General features: G+C 37.2%; 6 protein-coding genes and 1 non-coding gene across 8 annotated transcripts; 4 read left to right on the forward strand and 3 right to left on the reverse strand.

Annotated features, from left to right (window-relative positions):
- Nucleotides 1-627: 627 nt before the first annotated feature.
- On the reverse strand, nt 628-1,490 carry LOC140795740 (uncharacterized). The gene has a single exon (XM_073148492.1). The coding sequence runs from the start codon at nt 1,385-1,387 to the stop codon at nt 821-823; it is 567 nt and encodes a 188-aa protein (XP_073004593.1). The 5' UTR covers nt 1,388-1,490; the 3' UTR covers nt 628-820.
- Nucleotides 1,491-3,824: 2,334 nt separating this feature from the next.
- On the forward strand, nt 3,825-6,562 carry LOC140795742 (protein ORANGE, chloroplastic-like). Its single transcript, XM_073148495.1, has 7 exons — nt 3,825-3,932; nt 4,095-4,208; nt 4,300-4,365; nt 5,256-5,332; nt 5,434-5,561; nt 5,847-5,983; nt 6,366-6,562. Exons 1-7 carry the CDS (start codon nt 3,828-3,830, stop codon nt 6,441-6,443), a joined length of 705 nt encoding a protein of 234 aa, XP_073004596.1. The 5' UTR covers nt 3,825-3,827; the 3' UTR covers nt 6,444-6,562.
- A 271-nt stretch (nt 6,563-6,833) lies between these two features.
- TRNAL-UAG (transfer RNA leucine (anticodon UAG)) lies at nt 6,834-6,913 on the forward strand. The gene has a single exon. It is a non-coding gene; the product is annotated as a tRNA-Leu (tRNA).
- A 246-nt stretch (nt 6,914-7,159) lies between these two features.
- Nucleotides 7,160-10,898, forward strand: LOC140794813 (small ribosomal subunit protein uS11y). The gene is made up of 6 exons (XM_073147037.1): nt 7,160-7,243; nt 7,590-7,712; nt 7,803-7,848; nt 9,297-9,382; nt 9,461-9,590; nt 10,611-10,898. The coding sequence occupies exons 1-6, from the start codon at nt 7,241-7,243 to the stop codon at nt 10,676-10,678; spliced, it is 456 nt and encodes a 151-aa protein (XP_073003138.1). The 5' UTR covers nt 7,160-7,240; the 3' UTR covers nt 10,679-10,898.
- A 298-nt stretch (nt 10,899-11,196) lies between these two features.
- On the reverse strand, nt 11,197-13,752 carry LOC140794810 (ribonuclease H2 subunit A). 2 transcript variants are annotated; one of them, XM_073147034.1, is made up of 8 exons: nt 13,550-13,752; nt 13,391-13,462; nt 12,406-12,529; nt 12,234-12,321; nt 11,998-12,135; nt 11,781-11,868; nt 11,587-11,707; nt 11,197-11,500 (listed from the first exon to the last, which is right to left on the reverse strand). In XM_073147034.1, exons 1-8 carry the CDS (start codon nt 13,629-13,631, stop codon nt 11,323-11,325), a joined length of 891 nt encoding a protein of 296 aa, XP_073003135.1. In that variant the 5' UTR covers nt 13,632-13,752; the 3' UTR covers nt 11,197-11,322. The 2 variants fall into 2 exon arrangements, with proteins under 2 accessions (XP_073003135.1, XP_073003136.1); XM_073147035.1 differs by having other exon boundaries at nt 12,234-12,264; nt 13,550-13,738.
- A 1,007-nt stretch (nt 13,753-14,759) lies between these two features.
- LOC140794812 (uncharacterized) lies at nt 14,760-16,035 on the forward strand. The gene has a single exon (XM_073147036.1). It carries the CDS (start codon nt 14,927-14,929, stop codon nt 15,653-15,655), a length of 729 nt encoding a protein of 242 aa, XP_073003137.1. The 5' UTR covers nt 14,760-14,926; the 3' UTR covers nt 15,656-16,035.
- Nucleotides 16,036-17,508: 1,473 nt separating this feature from the next.
- On the reverse strand, nt 17,509-25,966 carry LOC140795009 (protein transport protein SEC23 D-like). The gene is made up of 14 exons (XM_073147368.1): nt 25,526-25,966; nt 25,339-25,404; nt 23,772-23,825; nt 23,488-23,660; nt 23,118-23,304; nt 22,804-22,949; nt 22,570-22,724; nt 21,986-22,067; nt 21,778-21,893; nt 20,641-20,736; nt 19,561-19,684; nt 18,921-19,195; nt 18,228-18,442; nt 17,509-18,071 (listed from the first exon to the last, which is right to left on the reverse strand). The coding sequence occupies exons 1-14, from the start codon at nt 25,851-25,853 to the stop codon at nt 17,845-17,847; spliced, it is 2,244 nt and encodes a 747-aa protein (XP_073003469.1). The 5' UTR covers nt 25,854-25,966; the 3' UTR covers nt 17,509-17,844.
- Between the last annotated feature and the right edge of the window lie 30 nt (nt 25,967-25,996).

Raw genomic sequence — 25,996 nt, forward strand, 5'->3', positions numbered from 1 at the left:
AATGGAACATCAAACTCAATAATCTATCTTAAAAGTCAGCAGGACACCAAAAGAAGGTATAGCAACTTTAGAGAATCAAATTCCACCCACCATCTTGCAATAAAATTAAACTTAGGATGTGGACCACCATGACTGAAAGCTGAAGAACATAAAGTTAACTTAGCTGCCCATGAAAGAGAAGTGTCTTCATTTTCTGCAACAAAAAGGCAGTGATAATGGTTGCTACGAGTTCAAAATACTTCATCACTTTGGAAAAAGGTTTATAATTTATACATACACAAGTACAAAAAAATTTTGCTTCCCATCAAGCATAATTTGATTTAAAACTTTGCTTTTTTAGTGTTCCAGCATATTAGTTCACTAACTTTGTGTTTCTCTTAAGGACAAAAGCTGCATGCCTAATTAAATTGATGTGGAATTCAGATGCAAGAATCTTTTAGAAGATTTTGTGAATCCCAAAGAAGAGAGAAAAGAACAAAACTTTCAACTTCCTTACCTTATTAAGAATCTAAGACAGAAAGAAACAACGTCAAAAGAACTACCTTCTAAACTCATTACTGTTTCACTCCCAAGATTTCTACTATTTTTACAAAAATTATATATCTAAATGGTATAAAAATATTAAGATTGAAGCATAATATATAAATTTATTCCTATAAAACCATCAAAACATCCTCTGATATACTCTTTATCTAGTTATCTCTCTCTCTCTCTCACACACACACACACACACACACACACACTCACAGATAAGATAACAAAAGAAGAAATAAAAAGGCAAAATTTTTTACCAAATCAAAACCCACTTCACTCAAAAGTATCAATCGAGGAAGCCCGTCTTTTGCAACACTGCATTTCGAACCCTTCTCAGATCCCTCCCTTTGAGAGTCCTGCCGACCCCTTCCAACACCGAGAACGAAACCGTCATCGGGGACGAAGCCCTCGCCACCATCAAATGAGGCGGCACCATCTCCCCCTCCTCCTCCTCTTCTTCTTCTTCCTCTTCCTCCTTGTAGCTGGCGCCGTCGCCGACTTTCGCTGTCCTTCTCCAAGCGGGGATACTGATAGGCGCCGAGTTCTGGTACACCGCCGGCTTCGGCTTCGAGATGCTCACCGGGATCGCGCGTGTGGAGGAGGTGGCGAAGACGGTGGCTTTCGCGTCGCCATTGCCGGCGTCGTCCGATAGGGCGGCGAGGATGCCGAAGGCGCGACCTTGGAGGCAGGGGAGAGTGATCGGGTCGGTTCTCGGCGAGATTGGCCCAAATCCCGCGAAGAAGACGTCGTCCTCGTTGAGCTCGTAGCCGACTCCGGTGGAGGGCATAGGTGGGGAGAAGAGGGCGAGGAGGCGGTCGGAGAAGGGGAGACTACGGCGGCGGAGGGTTTCCATGGGCGGGGGTAGTTTCAGGGGAGCGGTGGAGGTCCGGTGATATGGTGGAGCTCGAGCATTAGAGAGAGAGAGAGAGAGAGAGAGAGAGAGAGAGAGAGAGAGAGACGGGGGGGGGGGGGGATGAATTGAGACGGGATTGAGGAAATGGGGGGGGGGCATTAAATAAAGAGGAGAGGAGAGGAGTCGGAGCCGCAGGACGACATGCGGGCCCGCGCTAAAGCTATGGGGGTTAAAATCGTCATTTCCAAATCATATATTTATCCAATCAAATATTAATATATCCAAATAGAGTTTAGGATGTATTGTAAAAATTAATAAACTAAAAATAGCATCGAACCAGTTTTCTAGGCATTAATATTTTTTTTTTTAAATTTGAATATAACGGTCTATTAAAGAAATTGTAGTTTACACAGTATATTTTCACTATTTATAAATTAAGTCTTATAATTTAATAAATATATATAAAAAAAGACTCTGATATAAGTTAGTTAAAGTTAACAAAATTTCTAAGTTAATTAACTAAATTGAAAAAATTATAAAAATATCCTTAACCAAGTCATACTAAGAGAATTTTAGTTATTTTAAAAAATAAGAATATTTTAGTTATTTTAAAAATAAAATATCTCAACTTAACGAAATATTCTTACGGTGTTCTAACACAAGGTGTTTTTTTTCACAAATATTAACTAAATCAGATGGCTTGATTTGTAAATAGTGAAAATGTAGAGTGTAAATCTTTATAATGTTATATACAAATTTTCTTAATAAATTTTCACTTGTAGTGTAAAAATCGAATATGGCTATACCCACTAATCTTTTGTTACCAACGTTGTTAGCTTAAAACACCATTAAGATACACTTTTTTTTAACCTCATTTTATATGTGAGTTTAATGAAATGAAATATTTAGTGTTATCATTACTTTAAATTTTGATATAAAATTTAAATTAAAGTATTCCTTCATCTAGTTTAACAGGTAAAGATCGATGATATTAAAATTAATCTACTCTGAAATAATATTATTAAAATTAATGGCGAAATTATCAAACAATTTCTAAATGGCGTGTTATCTTTATTTAAAGATGGTATATGCCACGTGAACGTCCGACGTGAGTCCATGTTTGAGGGAGGATTCACCTGATTTATTTTGGAATTTAGATCATTGCATTATTTTATAGAAAATTATCAATGTGCTATTAAATAGTCAATAATATTAATAACACTAACAATAACAAATAACAACAACGTCCAATATAATGGGTAGACAATAGACCAAGTATTATTTGCAACCTAAACATCCATAGTTTAACAAATATTGTATAAATACCCTTAGTTTATCAAATTATTAATCCAGAGTCCGATCCGATAATTGGCCCATCTACTGAATAAATGCGGGTCGGATCCCCACTAGCTAACCCGGTATGCTTTTCAGGACCGAAATGTGTCGGCTCCTCCGGTTGCGGATTCTCCCTCCGGATTCGGTAACGACCCTTGACACCTTCTTTACAGTGGTTTGGTGGGAGATGAGTGAGGACTGAGGACGATGGCTGCTTCTCCTTCTTCGGCGTTCCTCGCTTCTATTGTTCCCATTTCGAAGTCTTTTTCTCATACCAACAGAACCCTAATATGGCGAGCTGCGTGGCATTCTCACACTCGCTTGCGGCCCGTGGGATGTTCCATGCGAGACGATTTGAACCATGCTGTTGATAACAACAACTCGAGATTTTGTAACTGTTCTCGATGCTTGGTATGTCCTTTTGCTGGCTTGGTTTCCGCTTCTTCTCCAATTCTGAGGCTTACTGTCCAGCAATTCTGATGGGAAAAGTTCCAAGTTTTTTTTTAATATTAATCTTCCACTATAGGTAATTGCTTACCAGCAACAAATATTATTATCATCTATAAAGAAAGAAAAGGAAAGAGATTTTATTGGAGTTTGATATTAGTGTTCCGCTAGAAGCTTACTGAGAAGGATATTTCAACACTTTTTCACAAGAAACCTATTTAGAAAAAGAAAGTTACTGAATTAGTGAATTATGTGCTCTTGTACTGCACCATCATTACAGCTTTTGCATATGCAAACAACATTGCCTTCAATTCTGCGCACAGACAACCGAGGACCATATGTAGGCAAGTAGACAGCTCTTTGGTGCATGCTAGAAGTGGAATTAGTTCGTGACCACAGACCACTAATGCAATCGAGATTAATGAAAACCAGCTCATGGGCAAACGCATATCAGCAACAAATGCGTTTATCATCTATAAGGAATGAGAAAAGGAGATTTTACTGGATTTTTGACAATAGTTTTTATGCTAGAAACAAACTCAGCAAAGGATATTTTAGCATATATGTTTCACAGAAAGTTTGTTGATGGAAATTTTAGGAAAAGGAAATTACTAAACTATGTGCTTATGTACTGCTTCCTCGTCACAGCTTTTGCATCATGGAAGGCCCAGAGACAGTCCAGGATTTTGTTCAGATGCAGCTGCAAGAAATTCAAGAAAACATCAGAAGCCGACGAAATAAGATTTTCCTTCTAATGGAAGAGGTGATTGATGAGCATTAAATATTGAATGTGGCTTTTACATAGCTTTGTTTGGAATTTGCTAGTTGAATTATGTGTTTGAACATGAATAACTTTACATTTGAATGACTCCTAGTGGCACATAGTAGAAACTATGTTAATGTCATGTATCTTAATCTTTTACAGGTTAGGAGACTACAGATACAACAACGCATTAGAAATGAAGAATGTACTGAGGAGAGCAGTGATGAAAATGAGTTGCTTGATATTCCATCAACTATTCCATTTCTCCCCCATGTGGTGATTGTTGAACCTTCTATTGCAAATACATGGTGTTGTTAAATTTGAATACGCTACTTGTTCTAATTGATTTTGTTTGTTGATGAACCAGACAACCAAAACACTGAAGCAACTGTACCTTACATCATTCTCCTTTGGAGGCCTACTAGCTCCAACAGTAAGCTGACATTTTATCCCTCTCCTTTCTTCTTCTTTTTTATGTGCTTTATGTGCTTTTTTTTACTAGCATGGGCACTGAAGTATTACTATAGTTCAATCCAGTGAACAAGGTTATATTATCCTGTGAACGGATATAGTTCAAGCTCAACTCTTCATTGATTTTTCTACAACATTCCAGGAAATAGAAATAGTAGTGTCATGTATAAAAAGTTTTGTATATGGATGCATGAAATATCTACTGAAAAAAATCTGCATATTACTGATAGCACTGCATCTTCAAATATGTCTTGTCTATATCAATCTCAGTTCTGTCAGTTGCCTGTTATTCTCCAGAAAGAATTAGGATATAACTTAAGAATTAAGATCCTTATCAAGTTTGTCATTTTACCAAAAATACCTTCTTCTGGTGTAATTTGTTGTGCCCAAAGTTCATAAATTATTTGTAATTTTCTTCATTGTTATTTTTATGAATTCTTTCCTTCTTTTTAGTTTTGTATATAATAGCTACCAAGTATTATCTAAAATGTCCCATGTCAATTCAAGCCCTCTAAAGCCTTCCTTACAACATCCACGTTTTGCTCAACTATTCCGTCTTTGATTTAAGACAGTAACAACCTCCTTTGTTAAGGAAAAATAACTATCATTTGAGTAAGTCCCACTTGACATAGCAGCTTTTAGAACTCATTGAACATGACGTTCTTTGGTTAGGACACGTGTACAACTGATATCTAGCCTTCAATCAGATCTTTTGATGATATGGCTAATGAATTTTGATGTTCAATCCACACAATTGATGAAGAATGCATAGTTTTTCTTATTGAACTTATTATCAACCTATTCGTGCGGCACTAGATGGTATCTAAAGATCGTCAAGCTTCTTTGAAACAGCTTGAACTCAAATTAGGATTGGGTGGTACATCCTACAGCGACTTCATCTGGAATATGCACTTACCTCTTCAATTAAGGTAATATTTCTGTGAATCCATGGCCTTAAGTACTACACGATTATGCAGTAGAAGTTTTAAAATAAGAGTTCTAAATTTTACTGTCTTGGGCCTTGATTCAGTCAGGTCGACCCCATTGTGGCCTCCTTTTCAGGTGGAGCCGTTGGTGTTATATCAACCTTAATGTTGATTGAAGTCAACAATGTTCAGCAGCAAGAAAAGAAAAGATGCAAATATTGGCATGGTACTGGTAGGCATTTTTTTATTTGTTGAAAAGCTTTTCATATTCATGGACCGGAAGTGCAGGTTAGAAAACCATGCTATATTGCTACCCATTAGCTCATCTAATCATGCCGTCTCTTCTGCTTAATGTAGTATTTAGCCCTCATGATTAGCATACAGAAAGTAAATCAGCAACAGAGCAGAACTATTTATTGACATCAACAATCTTCAACTCCCTTTTTTTTTCCATTGTTCACAGTGAGAATTCTTGCCCTTCTTTGTAGAGATCTAACCACATTTTTTATAATTGCAGGATATTTGGCCTGTGCTCGATGTTCTGCTAGTGGCGTGGTTTTGAGCATTGAACCAATTTCAATTTTTGGTTGCTCTGATCATCCTCTGCTACCTCCTACAACTCAAAGGCGTCCAAATTGCTCAGGGGCTGAAAAGGTATGCATTAAGTTTACAGACTATAATGTGCTGTACGCCAGTGAACGCTGATCGATTTTGCACTCTACATCTGAAAATTGAGGGTTCATGATTCATGATCTTCACTGATCTACATGTTTATTGGGAGCACAACTTATGAGATCTTAGGTGATTGGTTGAAAGTGAGCATCGAATTCAGCTATTCAGTTTAAGACAAATAAAGATGTTTTTCCTGTGACAAATTTTATACTAATACCTTGAGCATTTTATTGCATATTTGTATGGATATACATGTTTTAACCATTTGCAAATGCTCTGATTAGTTAATTGACACAAATATGTAGTTTATGGAGTATTGTATCGCTTCATAAGCTGCTTCTTACAATGTGATATTCTTACTTAGGTGATGTGCCCAACATGCATGTGCACGAGAATGGCTATGGCAAGCGAACATGATCCACGTATAGAACCATTTGATTAAAGCAATATAAGAGGTCTTCCTAAGTTGTTATTCTTATATGTTGTTGACATTGGGTGTACTGCCATTAATATCCTTTCTTGGTGTTATATTTTCCTCCCTTTTGCTGAATAATGAGTAATCCGAACAGTTGCAGCGAGCTGAGTTTTTCCAAGAGGCAGTGCTAATGCTTGCAAATTTTAGATTTGAGAAGATGCTCAATTCGTCAGGAGCATAAGCCATAAGGGCACCAGAAGTACATCCAATCCTGAAAGTTTAGTTGTGTTTGATACCTTGGTTTAGATTCTTTTTAGTCCATAACAGTGTTGTATGAATTGAGTTTTGTTGAGTGTGTTCAAAATTTATTAAAATTTATTATTAGAATTAATTAGTCTACTCTTAAATCATATAGTCGACAGTTTGGCCGAGTGGTCTAAGGCGCCAGATTTAGGCTCTGGTCCGAAAGGGCGTGGGTTCAAATCCCACAGCTGTCAATTTCTTTTTTAATTGTTGAAACTTTACATTTTTGTCCCTTTTTTCAACAATATTTGAATTAAAAGGAAATGAACTACAACATTGTTTGTGTTTTTCCTTAGAAATTTAAAAAGAAAAAAGAACCCTACTTAAAATTTAAACTGATTTATTGGGTTTCATTCAATTGGGCCTACGCCTAACTAATTACAAATTGGGCCCAGCCCATTAAATCGTCCTATATAAAAACCGATTAGGGCGACCAAAGCTATACCAGGGTTTTCTTTCTTGTTACTCTCCGCCGAAACCCTAGTCTTCTCGCTGCTATCCGCCCCGGTGCCAATTCCATCATGGTAAGAGATTCGACATCTCGATCTAGGATACTTCTATCCGTTCTTACTCTAAGATTTTTTGCTCGCATTGTCGTTAAGAATGGTTACCTTTTGATTCCGAAGAATTTCTTCTGTTTTTTTCAAATTTAGGTAGAGTTACACATGATTTGTTTCTCGATCGTTCCTTTTCGACACTGGCAAGTTGATTTTTTTTTTCTCCTGTAATCTTGCGAGCGAGAGTGTTGGATATATTTTTGGTCTAAAATTTGAGATTTGGAGTTTTAAAACTCAAGTCTGGAAGAAAAATTGTATGATTACTTGCGTAGCAATGCGAGCTTTGTAGTTGATGTAATAATTGGATTCGCAGTCTGGAAGAAAGAAGACGAGGGAGCCCAAAGAGGAGAATGTGACTCTTGGTCCCACTGTACGTGAAGGAGAAAATGTTTTCGGCGTTGCCCATATCTTTGCGTCGTTCAATGATACATTTATTGTAAGTAAATATTAATTGTTTACGCTATCAATCCACAAGTAGTTGTTCCATGGTGTAGTTATGGTTGACTGGGTATTATTTTGACGGCAGCATGTTACTGATCTGTCTGGGAGGGAAACACTTGTTCGCATTACTGGTATATTCTTCTACTTTGTAACTAATTTCGTGCTTCAGAGTTTTGATTTTTTATCGATTGAATAAATGTGCCAATTTTGCTTTGTTAATTTTTTTCAACTTAAGCCTCAAATAGCATAAGGGCTACACATGCTTTTTAAGGCTGCCAGATTCAGAGAGAATAACTTAGGAAGGCGTTTGATGTTGATTTAACAAATGCTCTAATTCAGAGTTTTTTTTTTGGTGAAAAATACATCAATACCAAGTGATACTGTCTTTTGTTTTGAGAGGGTGTAGTCAGGTAACTGGCTGTAACAATTCTAGGTATAGAAATAATTATTTTTATATTAAGGTGGTCTATGATTCTCTTTCTTAGTAGCAGTCTTGAAAATGATTTATTTTCTTCTCTTAAGCATGGCCCTTAAGATCATCTTTCTTAGTCACATGGAAGTGTTTTGAGTCATAGCCATGCAATATTGACTTTGAGGAACTAAAGAGTTCTTCTTTGGGTCCTTTCTTCCTCTCTTTGTATAATTTTGGGCATCACTACACTGGCACTTTTTATTTCTTGTTTTGAATGCCAAATGTCAAGGGCAAGATTGTGCTCCTTACCTCTAGTTTTCACTTGGAAATATTTTGCTGCAAGTGTGTAATGTCTTAATCATGCGAGAGGAAGACATGACAAATTCGTTTTTGGTCTACTCACTCCACCTAAGGTCTTTTATTTTCCAAACAATGTCATATTACATCTTTTGTACTTGCATTTTTGTTATCTGATACTACAGAGGATCTCCAAGTTTCTTTTTGCAGAGAACAAGTTAAACATATTATATGTATGAAGAGAGAGCTATTATAAATTGAATTGCAGATCTTGTTGTTCTGCAGATTTTACTCTCTTAGCTGTTTTTCCACAATTAAGTATTCTTTCACATCTTATTCTATTGTTAAGTCAAATATAAGCATGCTGTGTATATCTTTCCTGGTGTTGTCATTCTTTTCTGAAGTGCCATACTGCATCTGAAATCATTTTTATCTGATTTTTTGGTAGGCATTAACACAAAGTCTCTGTATATAGCTGTAGGCCAATGTGTATTTTTCTAGTTTTAATTTTATGTAGCCCAACATAACTTGTGAGATTCTGAGCCCTCATATCTTATGTAGCCTATATTCTTCTAATTCTATAGGCCATTTGTATAAGAGAGGAAGAGTAATATATCACTTAGATATAAGGATATACTATCTTGTAATTGGATTCTGAGCCTTCTTGGAATTTTTTTCTTGACACCATATAGTATCGCAAGTATCAAATCGTACAAATTGGTTTAAAAGTATTTCTGAATAATATGTTAAGTAACTTTAGTGAACTGTCAAAGTCAAAATGCAAATGTAGTTCCACTATTTTCTGTGGTTGTCTTTTATTTTAATTCTTCCCATATCATAAGTCTTATATATATCTTAATGTTGTTACAGGTGGCATGAAGGTCAAAGCTGACAGGGATGAGTCTTCTCCTTATGCAGCCATGCTTGCAGCACAGGATGTTGCACAGCGATGCAAGGTAGGCTGCTGCATTTAGAGCTTTGTGAGGCATCAGTATTCATGCCATATGTAAATACCCTTTCCTTGTTTTCTGCAGGAACTTGGAATTACTGCTCTGCACATTAAGCTTCGAGCTACTGGGGGGAATAAGACCAAGACACCTGGTCCTGGTGCCCAATCTGCCCTGAGAGCACTTGCTCGTTCTGGGATGAGAATTGGTCGCATAGGTAATTTCTCTTCTTTCCATTGGGTCATACAAGGATCTGTAAATCTGATCTATCAGAACTTATGCAATTTGGTGATAGATACTCTCCATCAACGACCTCTCATTTTATCCATAATGTACCACTGATCACCAGTAATCATCACATGAGCAAATTCCATTTTCAATACAAGGGAAGCGATTAGCATCACAAGTGATTACTAATTTTAGCTCCAAAATGCTTGTAAATCTGATCTATCAGAACTTACGCAATTTGATGATAGATACTCATTGTCTTTCATTTTACTCTTTAAGTTCTCTTATTTGTGTAGTTGTATTGACTTCATGATGTGCATAAAAGTATACCTATCTGTGCTCTCAAGGGCGCACTTGGCTTCTTACATATTTCTGTTAGTTTCTTAGAATATGTAATTTACTTTTTTCTACAAGATGCCGCCATATATCCATGTTCTTATAGATAGTAGCACGTCGTGGATTCTGATCATTGTTGTGCAAGATCTACTGGATGTGCTTATATTAACACTATTTATTTGCATCATTACATGCTAATGCATCTTTTACTAATAATCTTGTGTTATGTGATCCTTCTTAATTATCATTTTACCTTACCCTTGCAATTTATAAAAATGCTGTAGCGAGTCAATTATTAGTTTCCATCATAATTTATTCAATGTGATATATTCTTGTTCATGATCTATTGGGATGTTTACTATGCACTTTACATCCATACTTCTTAATATATAACAGATTGAGTGCCTATACAGTTTTTACTCATTATCTATCTATCTATCAAAACTACCATGTATATCAGCTGATGAAGACTCGCCACTAAGTCTAAGAAATATAGTGTAAGGTGCTCAGTCACTGAAGCCTTTTTCTTCTGCTACTTTCACAACTCTTAACTGTGAACAGCTTTATTATGTTTCTGTTGATGGCTTGCAAACTCGCTTTTTTGAGAATTTTTAACAGCTTGTTATCATAGTTGGTTGCCATTTGGTGACTGATTAATTTTCTTATTGTGCAGAGGATGTGACTCCAATCCCTACAGACAGTACCCGCAGAAAGGGTGGAAGAAGAGGAAGGAGGCTGTAACTTCTCTATTGCTGTTATGTTGGCACATCGATATCTATTGAGCAGTTTTTCAGTTGTTGCAACCATTATGTAGGTTATCATCAGTGATGTCAACATTGATACAGGTTGACGGATTTGAGCTTATTGATCAAAACCTCTGCTTTAATTTGAGTACTTGTTCCTTGTTTGTCATAGTTCTGTCACGTTCTCCTATTAGATTGAAGTAGTGTTTGCTTTTCAACTATGTGAGAATGAGAATGTCTAACAAAAATGCATCAAGCACTAGCATTGGTAGAAGTTTATAATGCTGAGCATTTAGATGTTATGCTTGCTTACTGGTCTAACATAGCCTGGATTTCAAAACATCATTTACTCAGTCGATTTTGTAGCTGCCCAAAACATCATTTACTGGGTGCTTTTATAATTGTTGTCCATCCCACGAGCCAGTATTATGAACTCAAAATGTCCTGCGTGTTGAATATAAGCTTTGTTCCAAAATCAAAACATATTTGGGATATCGATGAGCAAGTATCCAGTAGTTCATATAAGCAAGAGCTAACTGCCTCCTTTGATATTGTAGAGAGATATGAGTTTTATACTCTTGTCAAATAGCTTGTACAACTCAACTCGATAATTATTACAGGATATCAATAATAAAGCATTTACTAGAACTTTGCGATTTGCTCAAGTTTGCGGGACTGAAAGAACTTGCAACGACCTTTGCCACTGGATTCGATGTCCTCGCTTTTCCTTTTGTATCCAGTAAAGCCAACATTGGATAATTTCAATTGCCGCTTGCGGTTGCCATTTCCGGAGCCATCTTCATCAACTTTATCAGATTCCCTAACCACAAAATCATTTTAAGTAGATCAGCACAAAAGAAAAATGCTGTACAAATTGAAATATAGATGATATCCCAAGAGACTTGCCAGATAACTTCAACAAAATCTTTCAAGTAGGGCGTGCAGGTTCCCCAGCTGAAGCGAACCAGAGTTGGGAAACCGAACACTGGATGCTTGTGATCATCTAACCATGCTTTGGTCTCTGGATCTGCTCATAGTTCAAATTATAAACTCATTAGATGACATTTTCACCTACAATAACTATTAATAGTTATGCTTACCCCCTGGATAACCAGATCCAAAGTTCCTATGAATGTTCTCGCCAGTTTCGTCAAGAATCCAATCACGCAAGGCTCTGTCTCTGGTCACCTGCATTTGCAACGGTCAACATGGAGGAAACTAGGAGCAAAAACTTTGGTGACTTTTGTGTTTGGCAACTATTTAAAATTACTAACACAAAGAAAACCTGTAAAATTGCTAACACAAATAAATAATTACTTTAGCAACTATGCTTGCTCCACTGACAACTGGATAGATGCTATCAGCTTTTTTTGCAACCACGAACTTAACACCAGGAAATCTTTCAATTAGTTTCATTCTATACTTGTCTGCATCTCCAACAGTATCCACATAGACCTTCACTAGGAAAAAGCCAAAATAAGTCATACATGATAGGATTGATGTGGAACAGCTCAATCGGATGACTTACGGATATAATGATGCAAAAGATTTACCTCTGTTAACAGAATTCCTATGTCAAGAACCCTGCTCACAAGGCCCATAGCAGAGTTGTGAGATATTTCATTCAAATTTATTTTTGTCCTGACATTATGTGACAAAAGATCTTATTATAAAGATCCTAGAACTTTTAAATGATTGACCAAGATCACAATGCTAATTATCTACCTCTTTAGCATCTTTGCTGACAGTTCCCTTGGATCTATGACATCAACTTCCCATCCAATTGAAGTATCAGTTTTTAAACTTTCAAACAGTTCCTCCCTCTTTTCCTCTTTCAAAGTCTTTGAATCTGTATAAACCCACAGATCAAGATAGTAGTATAATATGCATCTGCCAGCAATCATACTCTACCTGCTCTTCAGAAAAAAAAGAAAAAGAAAATCCCTGAAGAGCAATGCATGAAGTGCAAAAAAGTTTCTTGGGAAATTTGTTCACTGGAAATCTTCTTTCTTCATTATTCAAGTTACTCCTTGTCTATCAACAGTTTTTCATTCAAATTTCATGCAAAAAAACAAAAAAGTTTTAGCATGTGTCACATTGGGCCTACAAGCTGAAGTAGCTCAGAATCCATCTTTGTGCAGTTTTCTTGCATATTGCTTATATAAACAACTAATTATCACATCAATAAAGATATCAAGAACCTCCAAGATAAATTTGAGGTGTGCAGCTTAAACAAAGATATCAATCAAATCCATACTACCCATTCGGTACCAGGAATTGAAAGAAGTTAATTTTGCAATCCAGTCTTGGGAGAAACTAAAAGTTACTCCTACAGCGGTTGAAGGAAAAAACCAAAAAGATTTTGTAAGTACATAATAACATTTAATGCTTTGGCAAGCATTATCTGCCATGAAAACCTAAATCTAGAATGTTAAGGTGACAAACTATTGTAGAAGAGCTGCATATATATATATATATATATATATATTCCTCGCTAGGTGGACTTCTTATCCCACGTACATTTTGTTTGAGGATAACAAGCACGCAAGAATGACAATAAATAAACACCCTAAAGTCGATAACAAATCTAATGTTAGCTTATATGAATCAAACCACCTCTATATCAGATGTGATCGCCCAGATATGAGCATCTAAATAATCAGCATCAACATAAGAGAAAGAATTCATGACACCTCAAAATAAATCAAACCTGCAAAATTGAGGGTGGCGAGGGTCTCCTGATAGGAGAGAGCACAATACAAGCAGCCATACACCATGGGACCTGAAAACCCATCGAAATAAAGCATCCATAGATCAAAAAGGTAACAAAAAAAAAAAGGAAGCAAATTTAGCGCAATAGAAAGGAGACCTAGAACAGGGCCTCTTCCAGCTTCGTCAATGCCCATGATGCATGGCTCGGAAGCCCATTTCGGCAGCGGAGTAAAACCCATCGCCTCCGATTATTCTCTCTCTCTCGTCGCTTTCTCCAACGACGCCAGAAGAAACCCTAGATAGTTTCCCGCCATTTGATCTCTATATTGAAAATGAGTGGAAGCTTCAGAATTGGGGATTGTGGCCGGTGAACGGCGTGTCCTGTAGCCTGTAGGTCTAATAATGGGCCTTATTCCGTGGCCCAATAGTAGCTCAATAGTGGCCCAAAAGTCAACTGCATTACTTTGATATTAATTTTTTTAAGAATAATAATATAATAATCTACCCTATTACTCTCCTTCCAAAGAGACATTAGAAATTTTTTGCATCAGGTGGACAAAAAATATGAACAAAAGCCAGAAGAGTTTGAAGCCCCCCCTAACGCTGTAAGGAAGGAATCCCAGAAATGAAGAGCAAAGATTTAGTTAGGTCTCTGTCTGCAACTCCTTATCCTCTACACCAACGTCTTGAAGATAATTTCTGCAACAAAATAGTTTATCCAGAAAGATGTTGCATCTTTCTATCTCCATATCCCTCCAATGGGGATAGCAGCTGCTTGTTATTCTTGAGAGAGACTGCTAATAAAGCTACTGCTTGATTGATAATGATAGTTGATAGCATATTCTTTGTACAGCCATGCGCATATTCTCTTCTCTTGCAAATTCTCATCCAGTGATAAGGGCCAATGAGAGGATGAGGTCCAGATTGATCCATGCAAATCACGAGCACAAACATTTAGGTGGTGGCTATCATTTGCAATCTAGTCGTTGTTGCCTCTTACCAAGGGGATCCAACATCTCCATTATAGCTTTTCCTAGTCTTGTCAAATCTTTGTCAAAAGATCTATCAAATTATATAATCTAGCTAGTTATCAAGATCCATAAATTAAAACTCTTCATATGTAATATGTGAGCCTCAGCCCTCAGCCCTCAGCCTTAGCCTTATCCATATCCCAATTTATTTATTTATTTATTTTATTTTATTTCCTTGGGTAAGATTGGAAATAATCAGAGCCGTCCATTGTGAATCCATGATAGCCATCTGATGTCCATCCAAGTTATCCAAGTGGAGGGCTCCTAACCCTAACCCTGCCTCCTCTTGTGCAAAGGTTGTTATAAAGACTGGAGGAAGCCATGCAAAAAGGAGGCCCTGACTCTAATATCCACATGTCAATCTATCCTTATTCCCCTCTTATTATTCCACATCCTTAGAAGAATCTAAAGACTCTCTCTTTCTCTTCCTCTCTCTCTCTCCCTCTCCCTCTCCCTCTCGCTATTCATACTTTTCTTCCTCATCTCCATCTCCAAATCTTACTATGGCTTCATGTGGGAGTTTGAGGTCTTTGTTTGAGACTCCATTGCCGGAAAACCCTACTCTAATGGAATCTCTGTCCGCATGGAACCAAATCAAACCCAAGAAGCCTTTGGATCCGTCGTCCTTCACCGAGCTCTTCGGTGAACTCCACTTCCAGGAGCGCTCACACACGCCTCCCTCGGACGCCGACCAGATGTTCGAGGAAATGAAACCGCGACACAGCAAGACCGCTTCGTTGGATTCTCTCCTCGGCGCACCGAAGGAGCAGTACAGGAGCAGTGCTACTGGTGGAACGCCTGTTACTCACAAGAGCGCGGAGTCGTTGATGATGTGCACCGAGGGGCTCGGGTCCGAGAGCTCCGACGACGTCGACGACATGATGAAGGAGAGCGACGACGACTGGGTCGATCAGAAGGGGAAGAAGGATAAGGTGGAGAATGGAAGGAATTGGAGGGGGTACTACGACGTGAGGGCGAAGAGAGGCGAAGGGTTTCCGCCGCCGATATCGTCGATAGGGCGGAGTGGGAAGCCGTGGGTGTGCTTCAAGTCTTATAGGGAAGGTGGTCGGTTTGTTTTGAGGGAGATAAGGATCCCAAGCCAAGAATTCTTGCATGCTTCAAGGGAAGATGGGAGGCTCAAGCTGCACTTTATGCACCCAGATGAGGATATTGCTGAAGGAGAGGAAGAACAAGAGGAAGAGGGGGAGGAGCAAGACAAGGAAGAGGTTTGATTGCAACTTATGCATCTATGATTGCTTCCATAGTTTGCCAAAAGAGGAGAAGTGCAAAGAGAGAGGAGAAAAAGGAATTTTTTTTTTCTATATAAAAAAATGGACAAACAAGGCATCGCAAGAAATTATGATGGTTCTTAATGACTTCTCTAAGAAGAATTAGAATGAAGAAATGAAATCTATTATTGCCTGAGAGAAGAAATGCAAAATAATCTGAGGTTTAATCAATCTTATAGGAGAAGTTTTATCTGCAGACTTGACATGGGAAAATTTTACAGTTATCTGTTAACATCCTGTGAGGAATAATTGCAATATAATGCTAGTTTATTGTTTGATTTGAATTATACTTTCTCATAGTCATCTCATGATATGATGATAAAGATTGAATTGTACTTTTCCAATTGCCTAAGTTTATACTAATCTGAATGCAGTGAAGAATGAAAATAAGATCAGATATTTTTTTGGCCATCATGATAGCTTTGAACTAATTATGCAAATGAATAAGATTCTAGGGAGCAAAAGATCCGTTCAAAGTTTCAAGATTCCCCAACACTTGGGTCCTTAGCCACTCATGGTGGCAGTCACTCTTTTTCCATTGTCACGTGAGAGATTCACAAGAATCCAGAGGTCCTGACCTTCTTTAGAGAAGGGAAAACAAAAAGAAAAGAAAAGCCTATGAGAACATAAAGTCAAACCGGTAGTGGGTGTGAGGATTGTTTCAAACTTTACACAAGAGGAGATTACGATGCTCAGATCCTCTCTCTCTCTCTCTCTCTCTCTCTCTCTCTCTCTCTATTCGTTAATATATTTCAGCAGATTGCTACTAGGTTTTGTTTTGCCCCCATGGGATAATTTTAGATCTTTGTCAATGCCCTGAAAGAGGATCTTTTCTATACTACCAAATCGAACAGAGTAACTAAAAAAAAAAAAAAAGAATATAATTTTTGAACGTTGATATTTTCAAAGTGAAAAGAAAGAAAAGAAAAACTATTATTAGATAGTAGAAAATGCTCCTGTTTTGTCCCTTATTCTCCCAACTGGAGCACCAGCCACTCCTTTCCTGCTGTAGTTTTGTATGTTAAAAAGGACTTGCAGCTAATGTGAAGTTCGCTACCTTTTATAGTGCTTATAAGGATTTCTAGCCTCAGTATCAGGCTATCAATACTTTGTGCAGATGTGGACGAAAAAAAGTTGCCCAACTTTGCATTTGAGACTTAGATTTCTCTCTAGTGATGAACTTGGACTGGATTTCGTGGTGGGTGAAGCTTCTCATCGTCGTGGGATGTGTGTGATTCTTCCCTTTTTGTCGACACCAAGGTGTGCACACATTTGGACTTTTCCCGGGTCTCACGATTCTTAAATCTTTGAAAATAAATGTGGGGTTCGTCTTAGCTTTGTGGAATCTTTGGATTGATTGACTTTATTGGTGACCACTTAAGTAGCGCCATCATCCTATAAACTTTCATTTCTTTTGTAGCTTTATTATTATTATTTTTAAAGAAATAAAAATATAATGATGTCTCACTAAAATTTGAATTAGAATGCCTTGAGCTCAGCTTGTAGGGTTATTACATCATCTGTTTCTATTCTTCCTTTTTTTTTAATGTATAGGCAGCATAATTCAACATAGTATTTAAAGCTCAATTTAAACTGATTCAGTAACCAAATATCTTTTTATCTTTTTTTATTTTTTAATTAAGTTTACTCTTCAAAAAATTAAGACTAATTAATCGAGTTCAAAGTTCAGTCTCAAGCTAAACAAAGCCTAAAGAATTTCAAGAAAGATTAAAAAAAAAACTACCTTGCAGACCATTGAGACATTAGTAGTCAGCATGCACAAAGTGAGCAACAACTTTTATAGCAAAATTTAAATGGAAGATCATTTTCATTATTTATCATCCATAGACAATGAGAAAACTATAAAAATTACAGAAGGGCAAACAAAAGAGACAATGAGACACAAAGAATGGTCGTAACCTCACTCTTGCGTTCAATTGGGATAATTTCTATCTAAAGAACAGTCTAAAAATCTTAAAACCAACATGTCCTAACCATTGTTTAATGGCAATAGATAACACTGGTATTAGACATGAAATTACAAGAGATGACAAAAGGCAATATATGGAGATCCTCTTATGCACTTGTTAATAGCTTAACTTTCCCAGGTTGCTGGTTGATGAATGATAGGTTTATGAATTAGGCAGTTCTTTGAGGTACTCTGCTACGTTTCTGTTAACTTCTTCAAGAAATGAAATAAAACCTGTGGCACCAGGAAGTCCAGATCCATCAACATCCTGTTCTTCGATGAGATAACTCTCAAATGCCCTTGCATCATCATGTCCTCCATGGATAAATACAAGCTTAGGCGTGATATTCCTCTCTTGCTTTAATCTATTGATCGTCGTCCGAAGAAGGCCTACAACATTACAATGGTTTACTCAAGTCACAAGTTGCAAGTTAAGATTCTTCCAACTCATATATTTAATGCTACAAATTATTACTTTTGAGTATGATGGTTGGTTGTACCATAATAAGAGACTAGAAGAGAAAATAAATATAGAATCCAACTTACAATCATGTGGAGGAGGAAATGGAAGCGAAGCATCAGCTGTGGGCGAATAATATACAATTATATCTGTATATGCATCAAGAAAGAATATTGGACTTCCACTGGTTACTAAAGCAGCACGACTCAATGAGTGACGTGGATATGCTTGCTTATCAGGGGAAGCATATGAAGTTAGTACTGGATATATAGCTCGCTGAAGTAAAGATGGCTCCAGAGCACTGCATAAACAGCCATTTAAGTTTCTTAAAAAATGGCACACTACAGTTCTTCAAAGTTCAAAACTGGATGTATCCCAAAAAAAAAAAGATAATAAATAAAATAATATATGCTAAAAGGAAATTATGTTTGAAACCGATAATACATCAACCGACAGTCGGTTCATACTAGTAGGCTGTGCCCCAGTCGCTGAATACTCATTACTTTATTGCCACATAAGATGTCTTCTACTGACCTAGGAGAATCTGGGGATTGGATCAAGAGCATGATAACGACATAAATGAGTACGATACTACAATGTTGAAATAGTCATATGAAAAGAACCTTTGACTGTCCACACATACTCAATAGTACCACAAGTAGTGCTTAATAACATTATCTATTCTTTCGAGAAATCCACTCTACGTTCTTTTCTGGAAAAGGGCATAAGACAATGCAGTAAAGTATGCAGAATTTGAAACATTTCAAAATAACAGTCACCTGAAAAGACATTGCAAATATATCCTATAATCTGGATGAACACCATCTTCATGAAGACGAAGAAGTGGATTCCGTAAAAGAGCAAATACAAGCCTAGGTAAAGACTGCAATTGTGGGCACTGTGAGAAGGCGATATCAACATGGGAGAGTGTATTTCCCTCTTCAAATTTGGCAATCTTGTATGCATCATTGTACTGAGCTATGAGAATGACCAACCAATCATGGAGCAGTAATTTTCCTTCTCTAACTCCTTGCTCCAAGGTAGCTAAAATAACCTGAACTCAGAAAGTGGCGGAATAAAGTGAAAAGATTGTCAAATGGGACATGCAAAACCTACAAGTATATTGTTAATATTGTACTTCACTACCACAAATTTCCTTTTTTAGGATAATGAATTTAGAGCCCATCAATATTCAAATGTTGTGAGTAATCATGATAAACTAAAATCCAAATTAATGTGATACAACAGGATTCACTATGGTGCAGGGAAAATGGTTCACTGCGAGAAGAAAGTTTCACAATTTTTTAAAGTGTTTCTACCTCAAAAAATAGTACAACATATATGATGCCATCTTAGTTATTTCTCAATTGTCTAAACAAAATAATAACTTTTAACAAACAGAACATGGCAATAGTGTACCTTGTGAACAAGGATAGACAAAACTACTTCAGCATCAACACTCTTGTAAAGGTCAACAAGAGCTGCAGCTACGCTGTACTGCATTGTCCGAATCCTTAACCGCCTCTGCAGGTAGTACCTAGATCTGTGCATAGGAAGTGTCTATATAAGGTAAAAAATTTATCTGTGATAACTGATAAAAGTATATAATATTAAGTAAATTTTATGGTTAAATGTATAAGAGTTGGACTATGTTACAAACTTGGAACAAGTTTTAACACCACTTGAGCAATCGCTTGTGCTTTGGGATTGTAAAAACTAAAAAGATTAATCTAATTGCAAGCTGAAGATAGAGAAAGGAATTGGGTTTTCACTTTTCAGGATGCCCAAAGTGCATTCAATGGATACAAACATATTAAACCTTTCTGAAAAGATTTAACACAAAATGTATAGTTTAATTCAATCTATAATATTGATTAAATGTTAGTAAAAGGACAAAGCATGCATGCTGAAAAGTAGAACCAGAAAGCTGCTCCAGAGTCACTAATCTGCATAAAACTGTTACTAAAATCTCCATAGAAAGATTCTATGAACCCATGAAAAGTGCATTTGTAAAATCCACAACTAAAAGAGTTATTAGCAATCCCCCAGACACATTTTTAATAAACATTTCATATAATCCTCCAAGCCTTCTCTTAAAAATCTGGGGTTGCTAAAGTCAATTTTAAATTTGAGAAGGCTCCTGTAAGAAGCAGTGGGCTTCTGTGAGTATCAAGTTCGTTGCGACTACACGAAAGGACACAGTTTTCACCCAAGGTAACCAAGGGCTTTCCATGAAACCTACAAAGCTAGCCACTAGCTAGAGTTACCTATCACAGTGCCTGTAGTTTAGATTAACTCGAGTGACCCTCCAGGGAACATAGATATTAGATACAACAAAAACAGGAGTTGTGACAAAGTAGTCAGGACAGGAAATTGCCAACAAAATAGCTGGAGTGTCTCTATAATCTAAATTATGGTAGCAATTACTGTTATGAAATGTCTGATCAGATGCAGACAGTACTCTTAAAGACTTATCTTGGATATTTGGCTAATACATACCTGGTACCAGAATTCAGCCCAACATTCGAGGTTTCCTCACAAGGCACAATAATTGAATATTGAAAGGCAACTTGGAGAAAAGGAGGTTCTGAGTGCCTGCAAGCAGCAAAAGAAAAGGAGGAACTTTGAACATTATGATATAGTGCATAGCAATTTAGCAGTTGATTTCACCCAAGAAGAAAAGCTACATGGAAGTCATAACAGCTTGATTTCATGTTTTACATATGCAATCTTAACGCAAGTGTTTCACCTATGGGTACTGTCCAGGAGTTCCTTCAATAAGGAACAGGGCTTAAAATTGAACCTCATCAGCTTAGAATGGTTCATGAAAATTAACAACTTCACTTAATGGGGAAACAAATATCAACTTCCATCAAAATGGAGCCTTTAAAGTAACAGATACTGATTCAGACTTCCTTGATACATTATTCCCTGCTCACATCCTATATCATACCTACCATTTTTTTGTTTTCACTTTGATAGCTAACAACTTCTGTGTTTGTTCTTTGTTGTGCAAGAGAAATAAACCTAGCATGGCCTATATTGACCTTTTGAATACTAAATGACATATTCACCTTCTGACTTATTCTTTCTTGCATGATCCCCATTTATGATTATTTCTTTCTTCACTCTTTTTTGTTATCTGTCTATATATAAGACTAATCAGATTTATCTCTAGTAAAATATTATCCAGGATGAGGATTATAATAAATGGTTCGACCTCACTCTAAGAGCATCTCTGCAACATTTGAGAATATCAATGCTAGTATACTCTAAATTTATGTCTATTCAGACATTATCCAGGATGACATTTATTATAAACAGTTGTCTCACTCTAAGAAAGTCTCTCCAACATTTGACAATTTCAAATTTTCAACGCTCCTTACCAAAGTATATATAGCATTAAATTGCACCAGTTAGAGGTTATTGCACAAAATTCCACTAACTCTCCTGACCAGAGTACATGCACATCAAATTCACTGGTTTCAGGCTAAATCTTTTTGCATCCATCTTCAACAATATATACTAGCATAAACCTAGTGTGCTTGTTAAGTAACTCTAAATTAAGTTAAAACTTAAAAGAAAGGATATCAAGTCACGTTTATGGATTTTATCCTGAAACTGATATTAATTTACCTGGAAAAGCCAGCATTGTCAACAAACTCAAAATCATAAGCATAGGTAGCAAAAGAATCACAGCATATGACGTGTTGTACATTTTCATATTGGGGATCTGGAAAGAAATGACCGTACTGCCAAAGACAAAAATGTATATATGTCAACAGCACGTACAAGTCAGAAAAATAAAAAATTACAGAAGAAAATTTCCAGTTTGAGTATATACAGAAAAAGCAGGTCTGAACTCAGAAGATGTTCTTAATCGCAGTACACAGCCAAAAGCATATGGACGGCTCAACATCCGGTATCTGTTCAAAGGTTCCAATAAGAATCACATACCCTCTTAATGCATTATAATTCAAATGACCACAAATAAGACCTGTAAGGTTTACAAGAATAATACTATGCTAACATTTATACTCATTAGCATTTAAGACATTAGTTCCAGGCTGGAGAAACATATGATGCTCTTTTGCCCTGTAGAACCATAAAGTATTATATACATGGGCCATGATTCTAGGATTTACTTTCATGGAGGATCTTATATGGATAATTATCTCTCTACATAGATACACTAATGGAAACCGCCAATGAAAATGGTTTCCTGCAAACAAAGTAGAAAGTGAATCTCATGAAATGACTCCATGTCTCCATCTAATTATCTATCACTTACACTAATAACTTGTGAAGTAAGACAAAGGTAAAACAGCTTCTAGAAGGCCAAGTGACTAAAACAGCTGTTACTTGACATGACAAAAAGTTACATGGATCCAGAATGCATAACAAAACTGAACTCCTCAATGAACTTACATATCCTGAGGAAGTGTTGAATCATCTGTACCAGAATATAGAAACAAAGATCCACCACTCTCAATACTGAGAAACTTAAGGGAAGCCAGATCTGTATATTCATTTGTAATAGCAAATATGTCCACACAAACACCTGATTGAACAGCAATTGCAGCCTAATGATTTGACAGTCAGATGATATTTACAAAATACTTACTTCATCTAGATATTTGATAAAAAGTCTCAACGACTGACCAGATCTTTGTAGAATGATGTTTGCTCAGGAAGCAATGCACGGTCAGCATCTTCTCCTTTACTAGCATACTGATCTCCATATCTTCTTGTGTCTAATTGCCCAGCTCCATAATCAGGTGCACCAGATAAAAATGCAAAGATCCTAGCTGCTCCCAGAATTGATCATGATAAAGCATTACTCTTAGTGTTCCACATCCCACAAACCAAAAAAAGCCAGTGCAGGAGCTAAATAAAATAATGCATACTTGCCAAACAGATTATAAAAATTCATAATTAGCATTAAATGGTGATATGTGATTTGGGCTTTATCGTACCCAATGCAAAGGTATTTCCATATTCTGAACTCAGGTAATTAATAAGAGCATCCATTGCTACTCCAAAGCCCCGGCCACTGAGCAATATGCCATCTAGCGCTTGCCCAGCAGCTGTGGTTCTTTCCCAGGAAGTGGTGGGTTTCAGTGTTTCAAGTGCTGCAGCAATACGATCCTTACAACTTTCAACCTGTTACAAGTAATTGAACATCATGAAGTACAGGAAATATTATCATTTTCTGATGACCAATATAGAAAATTATAATAAAGGGAAGTTCTGAAATATTGAAATAACTTGCAAATGCAATAGACTTTGCAAAGTTAGTTGATAATTTAAAACAGAAATCATTCTTGGCATTGCTTATAAACATACAGGAGCCAAAAACGAAAGCAGCGGCATGGCATCTTCAAGATCTACTGTCAACTGACAATCTGAATCTGGAGAAATTAAGATATTTTTTACAACAGGTAGAGGTCCTTGAACATCATATAACCCTATCTTGTGGCTGAATGTAACAAGCCCAAACAACGATCCTGGAGCCAAAGCTGCAGATATAAAGAAATCAGAAGTATAGAATTTAGTTCCAATAAAACTGACTGTTCCAGATTAGTCATCTTATGAAAACAATTAGATTAGCCGCATTCTTGACACATCACCTTCGAGAGCTGCTAGAAGAGAACTTTTGACAAGCTCTAAGAACTCATCAGATGCTGCAATAAGATACAAAAATATTGCGAATATCAGCAACTAAATAGTAGTATATGAAAGCAATTCATTCCTTCTTCCTAATTCTATCTTTTATTGTGATTAATACTGCATATACTTTGATGTAGTCATACAAGTTGATGGTATACATAAGAACAGATAAATATCAAAAACACAAAATACCATTGTTCAACAGAGGAGCTTCTTAGCTATAATTAACAGAACACAACATGTCAGTGGAGGCATTAAACATTGCATATATATAATATATGCCTGTACTAAATCTAAAATGTACTTGATCAGACAAAAATTATCACCATTATATGATAAACATGTCTCCTTAAGTAGTATATGACTAAATGTATCCAATGATTGTCATGCCGGCACAGTATCGACACGTGGCATGGCTCCCCTCATCTCGTGCAGAGAGCATCATCATCGCCGCACTCCTCTCCATGGCGATGAGGGTCGTTGCAACGCCGTCGGCCTCGTCGTCGCCCTCAATTTCACACCTCTCCACAGCTTGTTTGCCCTAGGTAAGAATGAAGAAGACAAGGCCAAAAACAAGGGCGACACAGTATGTCGTCTCCCTCCCTCCCTCTCTCTCTCTCTTACATGGGGCCAGCGATGGAGCCTCAATTTGTGCAGCATGGATGGCAAGTGTCATGGCACGTGCCATGCCGATGGATAACTAGCACAATAATAATTAAATATATCTCACAAGTAAACTGCGGTAGCCTCTTCTTGTGAGATAGACTAACAAATAAAATAAAATAAAATCTTTATGTATGGAATGTAGACTGGTTCAACAGTCATCTCAAATCTAATTACCGAGAAATGGAATGAGCTTTCCAAAAGTACTTGACTAACACATTGATCACAAATCATAAACTTGTAAAGCCAAGTAAATATTTCATCCCACATGGGACACAAATATCACCTTTTGAGGTTCTGCAGGAAAATGAAATGTCTTCAGTTCGGCCATTGCCAATACAATTCTAAGGAGAGAAACTGAAATATTGTTTGTTGATAAGGGTACATTCTATAACTTCAGCAAGAATTAACTTATCGAGCACAATCTTTTGATAACGAAGAACTTATGCTGATCTCTAATTATCATAGTCATGCACACTAATCATTATAATGATCCCTTGATTTCTTTATATATCAAGATGGAAATTCCTCATCGTAGGTATAAAACCTACCCAAAAGAGATGTATAATATCTTAACTGGAAACTTCACAGTAGTTTCCAATGGAAGGGGGAACGAATAGAGAATACAAGCATGTTCGACTAGAATAGGATATTAGGTAAGGAACCAAAGCAGGCGTTACAAATCAATCTGGTTCCTTCTCAGAGTTCTGTAATATTCTCCAGTTTTGACATCATTCCGACACAATCACAGAAAACAAAAATATTAACAGTCTACGTACTGATGAACTTGCCATTTAAAAGACAACAATTCAAGAAAAGCACAATTAAAAAAAAAAAAAAAACCAATTAAGTCCAAGATCTTACATGATAAATCCACTGCTGCGACGTACACAGGCCGAGCCAGCATCCCCTCCCTCTCAGATCCTTCCACTGCAGAGCACAATTCTCCCATCAGGCCTTTCTAAATTTAAACAGATCCTAAGAACCATCTAATTATACATTAAGATGCAAGAAAGCCTAGAAATTTCTTCAGCAGACGGGACTATCTCACCTGGAATCTCGAGATCGATGAAAGATGAACACATCTCGGGGCAAGATCGGGCTTGCGAGTAGCGATCGATGGCGATGGTGGAGAGGCCATTGAGGACTCCACAGAGAACGCAAGTCCACGACCATTGATCGAGCTCGCAGTACGTATTGAAGTAACCGTAGCAGTTCTCGCAGCGGGGGAGAAGGTGGCCTTCCTTGCCATGGAGCGGCCGGTTCCCGAGCTCGTCCGCGGAGGAGAAAGGTGCGACCACGACACCCCATGGGAGCCCGCACGATTCTTGCAGCTCCGAGTCCACCGGAAAGCGGGAGATGGTCGGGCGCACCGCCATGGAAGAGACCGAGCTCTGGTAAGAGGCGAGGTGGGGCGATCGAGAAGAGGATCGAATTGAACTTGAGAGTTGAACTCGAGAGTCGTAGGACCCGAGCCCAATCAAGTTGGGCCGCAACTGGCCCATTTTAGAGCCTAATGGAG

Source organism: Typha latifolia, chromosome 9, assembly GCF_019914945.1.
Source record: "Typha latifolia isolate L0001 chromosome 9, TyphaL0001v2, whole genome shotgun sequence".
NCBI classification, from domain to species: Eukaryota; Viridiplantae; Streptophyta; class Magnoliopsida; order Poales; family Typhaceae; genus Typha; species Typha latifolia.